Source organism: Pyrus communis, chromosome 3 (assembly GCF_963583255.1).
Source record: "Pyrus communis chromosome 3, drPyrComm1.1, whole genome shotgun sequence".
NCBI classification, from domain to species: Eukaryota; Viridiplantae; Streptophyta; class Magnoliopsida; order Rosales; family Rosaceae; genus Pyrus; species Pyrus communis.
In genome coordinates this window covers 22,014,633-22,025,951 of record NC_084805.1, presented here as the reverse complement: position 1 = coordinate 22,025,951, position 11,319 = coordinate 22,014,633, and the positions used below count along the sequence as shown (strand labels likewise).

Here is an 11,319-nt window from a genome sequence, read left to right as displayed (position 1 = left end):
AAAGGCCCGAATCACTTCATCCGATGACCTTGGTGGAAGAGATCCGAAGAGGTTCTCTTTCCACATATGATTGAAAACAGATCTGTTCGACTATAGCAACAAGACCGTATCAAACAAATCCAATGAACTGGTTCCATTTACAAAAATACATAAAGTCAGACCAACTGGGACTCGATTACAAAAAACAAGTTGAGTCAGAATCCATCATACCAAAAATCCTAGCTCGACCCGCACCCACCCTACAGATGACCACCAAAAATTTGGCCATATCACATACTCTACAACCTAAAAGCCCATATCTTCAAATGTACTAAAATTCCAATGGACCCTTTTTAGTGGGCTGAAGGTATAGGAAATGGGCTGACAAGTACCAAAATTGGGCCCACAGTTTAGCCAGCTGAGATTTCATCTTCACCTTCTCTATCTCTGAGACTGTCTAAAACCCTACTGATAAACACAAAACCCTAATCCCCAAAATAATCGACCAGGAAGCAGGCAGTTAGGGTTTTAGGTACAGAATGGGGGCGAAGAGGAAGCAAAAGCAGAAAATCATTCTACCTCCTGATCTCCCACCGGAGGTCTCAGAGGACGAAATTGAAATCTCCGACGAGGACAAGGACTTCGTCGACAAGAACAAAGAATACGCTGGCTTCCTCTCCACCTTGGACACCCAATCCATTACCAAGTTCGTTCCTTTTATCTTATTAACTGGTTAATTTCCTTTGATTACTTTTCTTTGTGTATACATTTATGATGGTATATTATATGGAATTTTATTGAATGGGTCTATATTTTGAAAATTTTAGTTTCATTTTTGTTCGTAGCAACAGAGGTGTTCTTTTCGTTGTTAATTTGGTTATGTGAATGATAATGTTGGTTCTGTTACTAAGTTTTGAATTGGTAAATAACCAGTTGAATTGGGTTTCTTTTATTGGTTCTGCGAAGTGGAGCTTTACAATTGTAGCATATTTCGATTCAAAAATGGGTTTTAACTTACAACTGGAATGATTGAGAAAAGGACTTTGTTTTTTGGTTGCAACTTGCAAGTTATGTCAATCTTTTCATACTTGGCAGTGAAGGCGTTTTGTGGTTACATTCTGTTGATTCTTCTATCTTGATTTCTAATTTTGTGTTCGTTATAGCATCTGATCGACATTTGTGTTTGTACAAAGGCATGTTACCCGGGTTGCCGATGTGAAGGAGGATGCTTTGGAAGCTTTTTATGAAAAGCGCTTAAAAAGGAAATCCTTGCAGAAAGAAAAAGAGGAGGATACTGAGCTTCAAGTTGATCGTGTAGATGCCCTTCCTGTTAAAACCTTAGATGGACAACTCTACTATCGAACAGGTTCGTTATTAGTATTTTCTTTTTTCTAGTTCGGAAAAATGTGAAGTGGGGCAGTTGTCTTTGAATGGTGTTTGGATGTATACTGAGTGTGATTTGTTCAAATTCGTGGTGCAGCAGCAAAGACACCAAAATTATCCGGGAATGATCCCACTGAAGAGGAAACCAGTGGCGCTGCAGATAAAGGCATAGTTAAGTTGACAAAGGCTGAAAGGAGGGCAAAGCTCAAGAAAAGTAAGAAAGAGGCGAAAAAACAAGGGAAGGATGCTGAACCTGAAGTCGAACAAACTCTGCAAGAAGCAGTGCTGGTATCATCTGATTGGACTAGCTATTCTTCTATTATGTTCCTGATGTTTTTAAGGATATACATATAGCATCAACTGTCTTGATAATACATTGTTCAATGAATAACCTGAAATAGTAGAACTTATATTTCAAAAGAAAAGGGGAAATAATCCAATACATCCCAAGAAATGGTGATGCTCTGTAAGTTTATGTTACAATATGTGACATTAATCAAGATAATCACGTGTGACAAAGTAATGATGTACATCTACCGGGGTTGTCCATTTACCAATTTCTGTATAGATTTCTACATGCTCATCAAATATGCATTCAAATTTCAAGTTTCATTCAATGAATAAATAATAAGGCATGAAAGAAAGAAGTTACGAGTTGTGTATTGTCAGCCTCAAAGGACTAGAGTTGGTAATAGTGAATGAAGTTATTTGTTTATTAATTATATCTGCTTATTTTGAATATAAGGTCCATCTGATAATGTGGTATGGAGGATATAACTTAATTCTCTTCAGCTTCTTTTATGTGTTTCATGTAAAGTAACCTTTCTTCTTCGTTCAGGCTGAGGTTAAACAAGATCTTACAGCTGAAGAAGCATTTGAAAGTAAGAAGAATAAACTTGCAGAGCTGGGAATGGCGCTGCTTTCTGATCCAGAGTCTAATATAAAATCTTTGAAGGAGGTGTTACAAATGTGTAAAGATAATAATCATGCAATAGTCAAACTTGGACTCCTATCTTTGTTGGCTGTGTTTAAAGACATTATTCCTGGGTAGGACCACTGTTCTGTTCAATGATGTACATTTGATCTTGTATGAGTTGTTGAAATGTTGCTTTGCATAAAAGTTGTTGCCGATCAATTTCTAACACTCCCTTGTCCTTGGGGGAAACTGCCTTCAGAGAAAAGCAACTGTTATTTTATTGATTTCTCTTGAGAAACTTATATAGGGTTGATGTTTTTGTTTACTATGTTGGTTTTTATTGTTTTCTGTTCTTTTCATATTTTTCTTCACTGGAAGAATATTGTTTTATTGAATATACATTAATTTGTCCTAATATTTAAAATTAAAAATACATACTTGTACTATATGTCTGGGTGTTATTTTTGGACACTCCGTGTTTGTGTTGAAGCATGAAACTCGGGTTGCAAACTATTGTGCTTGTTTTACTCATGATCAACATCTTTTCTATCTGCATTCCAATTTTGGATTTGAACTTGATTTTTTTTTTTTTTTTTTTTCATGTATTGCAGATACCGGATTAGGCTTCCTACTGAGAAGGAGCTGGAAATGAAGGTTTCAAAGGATGTTAAGAAAATGCGGCTGTATGAATCAACACTGCTATCTGTGTACAAGGTTGGCAATATTTTCTATGGAGTCCTGATGGAAAATTAGCATTTGAATGTTGTTATGATTTCTGTTTCTTAATTCTGTTTTTCTAGTGGATATGCTATGCCTTTGTTTAAGCTAGTGAAACCTGATTGTATGCTTAAGTGTACTGGTTCAATATTCTGTGATAGTGTATGGTAGCAACTAAACAAGTTATACTTATGAATCATGTTATTTTTCTTCTCCTTTAATGCACATTCTCAGGCGTACCTGCAGAAGTTGGCAGCATTAGAAAAACAGCCCTCTTTTCAACATGTTGCATTTCGCTGTATCTGTACATTGCTTGAGGCAGCACCCCACTTCAACTTCCGGGAGAGCTTGTTAGGTGTTGTAATCAGAAACGTAGGCTCCCCAGATGATGTTGTAAGGTTTTGCTCTATCTTTACTCTTTAATCCCTAATTTGGCCTTTGTTTAATTAAACTTACAAGGTGCCTTTGATGGTTGACACAAGAATTTGGAAAATGAGTGTCTTAAAGTTGGAATCCACTTATGAGCTCTAGAATTGAGCATCAGAAGCGTTTATTATACTTTAGGATTAAGAAAAGGTTTTGAGTGGAAACGAGTTCTTTGTTTTAGATTTTCAATTTTACTTTTATTTGAAAAAACCATAAAGGTTTGTAAGCTTGCGGTTAAGGACTTGTGACAAAACCATGGGTGTTGAAACACCTTCATTCACTTAGTAATAAGAGTTTAAAATTGTAAAGGGTATTAATCAATTTTGTCAATATATATAAAGATATGATTCTTATTTCATAATTATATTAATGACCATGGTGTGGTTCTCATGGAAAGATACATTTGAATGCAAAAATATACATATGTAGGCATAGAAAAGATTCAGATGTATGGATGTGTTGTAGTTTTCATAATGAAGTTGAGAGAATACCTCGTCGCTGATTCCAGTCTACACATTTTGCTCATGTCTGGGTCGATGCATGGCGCTTATTTACTCACATGATAAGTGTGTCAACATTCATACCCAAATTTCTTTTTCACTCTTTCATCCATCTAATTGTGAACTACTTGATAACAGGAAACTATGTTGTTCAACCGTAAAGTCACTTTTTACAAATGAGGGAAAACATAATGGCGAAGCTACTGTGGAGGCTGTTCGATTAATTGCAAATCATGTGAAAGCTCAGAATTGCCAAATGCACCCTGATTCATTGGAGGCATGCGATAGCTTTTCTAATTGTTAATTATGTTTCTGTTTATGCAAATTTTTTTGGCTGATTGACTCCTGATTGACTCAATTCTGGATTGTTTTGCTTTTCCTAAAGAGAAATATGATCAATGCTGTAGTTTCATAACAATAACCTTGAACTTAGCCATAAAAATGTTTATGAATTTGTGATTGTACGGATTTAAGATATGAGTGTTAGTTCCATTGTTATGGCTGTCATCTACTCTTGGACTCCATGTTCAGACAACTAGATGGCAGATTTATTTATTTATTTTTGTTTAAATGGAGCTTTACTTTTTTACGTTAGCAAATGTAGAGGGCCTTTCCATGCTTATTGGTAATTTTTCTTTACATGATGCATGTTGTCAATTTCCATGCTTATTGTTTTGAATACTTGTGCAGGTTTTCTTGTCTCTGTCATTTGATGAGGATCTTGGGAGGGCTGCAAGAGATGAGAAATTTAAACCCCAAAGCAAGAAAAGTAAGAAAAAGAAGCATTATGAGGAGGCTCGTCAACAGAAGGAAAATGAAAAGAAACGGAGTAGGCAAGAATTATTGGCGAAGACAAGAGAGGAGGTGTTTTATTTGTTCCATTGACTTATTGATTTTGTGCTTGTTTCAGTGTTTTTGCTCCTCAACATGTTGACGTTTGTAATGTATACATAGGTTGTTGCCGATTACAAGGCTGTTGCTTTTGCCCCAGATGTTATGGAGCGGAGAGGAATGCAGACAGAGACACTTTCTGCTGTATTTGAAATATATTTTCGTATATTGAAACATACAATGCAATCAGCTACCAGGTTTGTTACGCATCATGATTTTCTAATAACTTTCAATATGAAATATCCTATGAGATTAATTTAGCTTAAAAAACAAACTAGAGCAAGAAATAGCAGATTGCTCATAATATATGGAACCTATGTACTCATATACATATCATAGCAGAACCGACAGCATTTCCTTGACAAGAAATAAGTTGCATTCAACGCAAAAGTCCCAGCCAATGTAGATGATTTTGAAATGTATATGCCTTAAGTGCTTAGCAAAGCCCATAAAGGAGCTTGGTATCTGATTCTGTCCTTCATAAGATCCATCTCCTCTGCTTGTCATTAATACTGCTGTTATTTTGAAGCTATTTATTGTTAAAGTAATCTAGTTATTGTTGATCGTATTCGTGTATCATAATTTTTCTACCTGTTGGTAAACATGAATGTTCTTCTATGTTAATTTGTAGACGGCATGAATGAGCTTCTTTATGAATACGCTGAATGCATGTGCTTTACTTTGATGAACTAGATATTCACAAGCAGTAATGGTTGCTTTGAGAGTGATATTTGAAATTGGAGATGTATTCAGTTTTTGAGTCTTTCATTAATATGAAAGTGGCAAGCATTTATAATTTGCTTTTGGGTAGTTGATGACATTTTTACTTCCTCAATATTTAGGATTTCAAATGAATTGATCAATTTCCTGTTTTTATCCACTCAGATCTGAAGCAAATGCTGGTTCATCTACGAGTACACCTGAGCCCCATCCTTTACTTGCTCCGTGTCTGAAAGGACTAGGAAAGTTCTCGCATCTAATTGACTTGGATTTCATGGGCGATCTTATAAACTATCTGAAAAAGCTAGCTTCTGCTGGTAGTGATTCTGAGAATACATCAAAATGCTTGACTGTATCTGAACGCCTCCGCTGCTGCATTGTTGCATTTAAAGTGATGAGGAGCAATCTTGATGCCTTAAATGTTGATCTTCAGGACTTCTTTGTCCAGCTTTACAATATTATACTTGAATATAGGCCTGGAAGGTATGTACCAAACTTAAAATCCCAAAATTTGCTATGGTAAAACATTTCTCTACCACATTTTAGATGAAGTAGATAAACATCCCCAGATTCCTAGACCCATATATGCTGGAGTTATGAAACTAAGTTTGCATCTTTCTACTGAAATATTTGTTGTGATAAGCTTGTTTCCCGTGATGGTTTATTGATTTTTCACCTTAGTATAAGTGCATGCTTTCTAGGTCAAATTTACACACTCTCTCTCTCTCTCTCTGGGGCACACACACACATCTTTTTCTGGGTTTCTGTGTGGTTTATGTTTTATGATCATTGTAATGACTTAGCTAAACATTTTTTCTACTGTTTGTATTTATGGAAACAGAGATCAGGGCGAAGTATTAGCTGAAGCTTTGAAGATGATGCTGTGTGATGATAGACAACATGACATGCAGAAGGCTGCTGCATTTGTAAAGCGTTTGGCTACATTCTCATTATGTTCGGGATCTGCTGAGTCCATGGCTGGTATGTTATTGTTAAGCAATGAAGCTAATCAATGCCTTGTCATGGATTGCTTATCCATGTTCCCTTCTGATCTTTTGCAGCTTTGGTTACTTTAAAACATCTTCTTCTGAAGAATGTCAAGTGCCGGAATCTGTTAGAAAATGATGCTGGAGGTGGCTCAGTGTCCGGTTCCGTTGCAGTAAGCTCTCATGCTACTCTTGTTTGTCCGTTAATCATGCTTCATGATATTTAATAAATTGGAGCCAAGATTTGTCTGCTATTCAACATAGCTTTTATCTAAATTCTGATCCACGGTAAAGAGGCACAAACCATCATTAAAGTGTTTAATTCAAAAAGCAATCTTCATTAAAGTGATTTATATAGTGGTTTCCTTTTATTTATAAATGATTTTTTATTATATGTGCTGTTGGTTTGGTACATTTGGAATTATTACGCTAATAATCTCGTTATATTGATTGATCCAACTCTTCTGCTCTCTCGTCCTCTCTCCCTCCCAATACACAGAAATATCACCCAGATGCTTCAGACCCCAACTTAAGTGGCGCTCTTGCTTCAGTTCTTTGGGAACTCAATCTTCTCGCCCAGCATTATCATCCAGCTATCTCAAATATGGCTTCCAGTATATCAACCATGAACACTGCTCATAACCAGGTTTATCTCTCTACCATTTCTCCTCAACAAGCTTTCATGGATTATTCCTTGGAGAGGCAGGAGTCTTTCAACCCACCAAATGACATCAAAAAATCAACTAACAAGAGAAAAAGAGGAAGTGGGTCTTCATTATTAGCTGGGATAGAACCGTCTGCAGATACAAGTCCAATTGATGAAGATGATGTGAGACAGAAACTGTCTGCTCATTTTACGCTTCTTCGTGACATTAAGGAGAATCAGAGTTTGAGGGCTAAGCTAGATAGTACCACATCATCCATACAGTTATATGAAGAGTATAAGCAGCAGAAGAAGGCTAAAAAGCCGAAAACCAAGATAAGGAAAACTTCGTTAACTGTCAAATGACGTTGTTGGTCTTGAAAATTTTGTATTCAGGCAAATGTACGAGCTTATTGTTCACTATATGTTCTTTCCATTTTGGAATCATGTGTAATATTCTTCTCATTCTAATTAATATTTCGGCTTTTTTGTTAACAAAGTTTATCCATCTCACTTTTTATCATTTACTCTTGCTAAAAAATGATATAGAAGGTTGAAATGTTACTGGAATATATAGACATGTGAATTTAGACCAACTTGTTATCCTAAATTCTAGGTCTTAACTAATGTTAGTGTTCATTAATGCTCCAATGATTCCTTCATTCACTGTCTAACGCCAATGATTTAAGGAAGACGTCTAAGCTACTTTTTTTTTGCTACAATCAATAGTGTTGAACTCAAGACCTCGAGTACAAAAATGAATGCTCTCAACTGATTGAGTCGTTGAACTCCAAATTTGCTTATGCCCATCAACTAGTAAAGTACACAAACAAAATGAAGAGTGGAGCTCCCATGAAGTTAACACATTTCTTGTAAGTGGGGTCTCAAGTCTCAACCGTATCCTTTCATGGGGACCATAGCATAGCCACAGATATTTGAGTGATGCTAATTAACTCACCCCAAGCCACTTTCTCAGCTTACCAAATTTAGCATGTGCCACGTGGCAAAACACTATTAGCTGGTTATATATCCACAATCCCAACTCATCATTCCAAGTTTCCAAGCCCCAAGGAAGAACCCTTGAGCAAAGAAGGCATACTGGCAGGGGTAGACTTGCTTGATTCGAAGCTCAATATTCAAACATGGAGACCAGTGTTGCATGCTATGCCAGGGGAGCTTTTCCAGTGCGGAATAATGTCTCATCTCAGCATTCAAGCTCTCTTTTCTCTCCTGCTTCCATCTATCCATCCTTCAATTCCAAGGTATTAATTGTTTGGTGTTTTCAGCCATTAATATAATAGACGTACATAAATGCTTGCACATATTTTGGCATGTGAATGCAAGTAACTTCTATCCAGACCTAGGTTAAGTTAGTTGGTTAGGACAGTGTACCTGTCGCCTTTCACCCAAGTTCGAATTCCTCTTTAGAATATTGTCTTATAAAAAAATAGATGCATATGACGTCTATTTAATAGATTTGGTTTTTTGACATGTGCTCAAATGGCGCTCAAATGAAAATAGTGAGTGAAGTTAACTAAAGGGTTTGTTTTGTGAATGCATGGCAGGTGTTGAGAACAAGCTCTCTATTTGGGGAATCATTGCGGATGGTGCCAAAGTCATCCCTAAAAGTTTTGAAGACAAAGAACACTTCAATTGTTCCCAAATGTGCAATTGGTGATAGCTTGGTAAGACAAAAAAGAACTTTGTGATTTGTTATTGTTATTTCCTAAAAGTAAAAAAAAAGAACTTTGTGAGTTGTTATTGTTATTTCCTAAAAGTTAAAAGCGGCTTTAGAGAAAAGAGCTTAACAACCAGTTTAGGCAAAAAGGTTTTTTTAATTGGAGCTTTAAGAGGAATTATTTGTTAATTAACTTATTTGTGGTTGTAGGAGGAATTCTTAACCAAGGCAACCCCAGATAAGAAATTGATCACATTGTTGATATCAATGGGGGAAGCATTGAGGACCATTGGATATAAAGTGAGGACAGCATCTTGTGGAGGAACAGCATGTGTGAATTCTTTTGGAGATGAGCAGCTTGCTGTGGATATGGTTGCTGATAAGCTTCTTTTTGAGGTCAGACTCAATCTTTGTATATATTATAATGTTGAAGAATATAAAGTCAAGTCACACATTAGAAAGTTACATGAAGAAATTCAATACAACTTATATTGAATGATGTTACAAGCTTATAATTGCATCATCGAGACAATTCTCTCTGAAATCTTGACATGGTATCAGAATGACAGATATATGGGATGATTTGAAATTCGCAGAAAAGAAGCCGCTTCTCTTCTATTGTGAAAACTGATTTATGTGTTTGAACATGTAGGCCTTAACTTACTCACATGTCTGCAAATATGCTTGTTCTGAAGAAGTTCCAGAGCTCCAAGACATGGGAGGCCCAGTTGAAGGTCTGCTACTCTTATTTCGACTCATATATTCATATCGAGCACACAATATTTGAACATTGCAGATTTTAAAAGGGATGACTGAGAGTCTGAGAAGGTTACTTACAAGTTAAACATAACATAAACAGGTGGATTCAGTGTTGCTTTTGATCCTTTGGATGGATCCAGCATCGTCGACACGAACTTCACAGTGGGCACAATTTTCGGGGTGTGGCCAGGAGATAAGTTAACTGGGGTAACAGGAAGAGATCAGGTTGCTGCAGCCATGGGAATTTATGGGCCTCGAACGACATATGTTCTTGCTGTTAAAGGCTTCCCCGGCACCCACGAATTCCTTCTTCTTGATGAAGGTTAGTTTTCAGATCATAGAATTAAATTCCATGTAAATTTGTTCTCGAACAATAATTTGATAGCTGACTTCTGTTATAAACTTTGAACTTAATGCATGGATTCCCACATACTTTTCCTGTACCTATAATACAAAAGATGAAAAACTAAAACGAAATAGTTATCAAACGGACCTTAAATTTTTCTCATTTCTTTATAAATGCATTGGTCAGGAAAATGGCAACATGTTAAGGAGACCACAGAAATTGGTGAAGGAAAGCTCTTCTCTCCTGGAAACTTGAGAGCTACCTTTGACAACCCTGACTACAGCAAGGTCATTTCCTATTTCTTTTATTTTATTTTACAGTTGTTTTAGAGGACTGTTAAAATTTTTTGACTGATGGGGCAATTTCTTGAATTTTCATCTACCAGTTGATTGACTACTATTTGAAAGAAAAGTACACGTTGAGATACACTGGAGGAATGGTTCCAGATGTTAACCAGGTCTTTACTTACATCAACTGCCATGTTTGAGTTTAGTTAAAATTTTCTCTTCATACATGCGTTATTCTATTTTACATTAATCTAAATTGAGAAGGAGGATTTGGACTTGGGTGCATAGGAGAGCACAATCACTCCAATATGACACATCGACTATTTTTTTTGGAGTCGGACACATCTACTATTAATTTATACTTACTAAGCTACTATTGCATCGATCTAAAAAGTTAAAACATAATTTCGGTCTGCAGATTATTGTAAAGGAGAAGGGTATCTTCACTAATGTGATATCTCCAACTACCAAGGCTAAGCTAAGACTGTTGTTTGAGGTTGCTCCATTAGGGTTGTTGGTTGAGAATGCTGGAGGGTTCAGCAGTGACGGACATCAGTCCGTACTCGATAAAATAGTCGTTAACCTTGACGATCGAACTCAAGTTGCTTATGGATCGAAGAACGAGATTATCCGCTTTGAAGAAACTTTGTATGGATCATCCCGGCTCAAGGGAGTGCCTGTTGGAGCTGCTGCTTAGTAGAACTTTTACATTGTTCATTATTTCAACATTTTTTTTTTTTTTTTGGTTATGTTCTTTTTTTGTTGTAAAAAATGAAGCTATATATATCAACTAGTTATTGTGAAATTAGAGACACAAGGTTTGGATTTGTATTGAGAAGTAAAAATTGTTGAAAACATTCTATGAACTCATTACTCTCTGAGAATTATGGAAGTAGATTACAGTAAGTGGATTTATCTGCAGAAATTAAAAGATCTACAAAGAGTTACTACCCCAATTATGTATTGACAATGTTTTTCTTAATAACTAAGACGATATATTTACCACCCATTGAGTGAATGCACGAAAACAAAACCGTCTGTCTCTACCTTGTGCAGACACAAAAAATGTCACCCAAAAAACCTTTGCA

The 11,319-nt window shown here is 36.2% G+C and overlaps 2 protein-coding genes across 3 annotated transcripts; both read left to right on the top strand.

The window, feature by feature from the left end:
- The first annotated feature begins 455 nt into the window (after nucleotides 1-455).
- On the top strand, nucleotides 456-7,681 carry LOC137729142 (nucleolar complex-associated protein 3-like). 2 transcript variants are annotated; one of them, XM_068467986.1, is made up of 13 exons: nucleotides 456-685; nucleotides 1,173-1,345; nucleotides 1,463-1,650; nucleotides 2,201-2,409; nucleotides 2,890-2,992; nucleotides 3,230-3,393; nucleotides 4,060-4,198; nucleotides 4,612-4,785; nucleotides 4,876-5,009; nucleotides 5,698-6,015; nucleotides 6,374-6,513; nucleotides 6,594-6,691; nucleotides 7,018-7,681. In XM_068467986.1, exons 1-13 carry the CDS (start codon nucleotides 519-521, stop codon nucleotides 7,525-7,527), a joined length of 2,517 nt encoding a protein of 838 aa, XP_068324087.1. In that variant the 5' UTR covers nucleotides 456-518; the 3' UTR covers nucleotides 7,528-7,681. The 2 variants fall into 2 exon arrangements, with proteins under 2 accessions (XP_068324087.1, XP_068324086.1); XM_068467985.1 differs by having other exon boundaries at nucleotides 1,460-1,650.
- A 552-nt stretch (nucleotides 7,682-8,233) lies between these two features.
- LOC137728987 (sedoheptulose-1,7-bisphosphatase, chloroplastic-like) lies at nucleotides 8,234-11,194 on the top strand. The gene is made up of 8 exons (XM_068467803.1): nucleotides 8,234-8,423; nucleotides 8,727-8,846; nucleotides 9,050-9,235; nucleotides 9,492-9,573; nucleotides 9,699-9,920; nucleotides 10,131-10,231; nucleotides 10,330-10,401; nucleotides 10,650-11,194. The coding sequence occupies exons 1-8, from the start codon at nucleotides 8,304-8,306 to the stop codon at nucleotides 10,926-10,928; spliced, it is 1,182 nt and encodes a 393-aa protein (XP_068323904.1). The 5' UTR covers nucleotides 8,234-8,303; the 3' UTR covers nucleotides 10,929-11,194.
- The last annotated feature ends 125 nt before the right edge of the window (nucleotides 11,195-11,319 follow it).

What these genes read in the sequence shown, in the direction of transcription:
- LOC137729142 (XM_068467985.1), top strand. Translation starts at nt 519, where the DNA reads ATGGGGGCGAAGAGGAAGCAAAAGCAGAAAATCATTCTACCTCCTGAT. An exon ending in GACACCCAATCCATTACCAA is followed by an intron (nt 686 to 1,172) that starts GTTCGTTCCTTT and finishes GTTTGTACAAAG; the next exon opens with GCATGTTACCCGGGTTGCCG. An exon ending in CACTGCTATCTGTGTACAAG is followed by an intron (nt 2,993 to 3,229) that starts GTTGGCAATATT and finishes GCACATTCTCAG; the next exon opens with GCGTACCTGCAGAAGTTGGC.
- LOC137728987 (XM_068467803.1), top strand. Translation starts at nt 8,304, where the DNA reads ATGGAGACCAGTGTTGCATGCTATGCCAGGGGAGCTTTTCCAGTGCGG. An exon ending in CATGGGAGGCCCAGTTGAAG is followed by an intron (nt 9,574 to 9,698) that starts GTCTGCTACTCT and finishes TAACATAAACAG; the next exon opens with GTGGATTCAGTGTTGCTTTT. An exon ending in TGGTTCCAGATGTTAACCAG is followed by an intron (nt 10,402 to 10,649) that starts GTCTTTACTTAC and finishes TTCGGTCTGCAG; the next exon opens with ATTATTGTAAAGGAGAAGGG.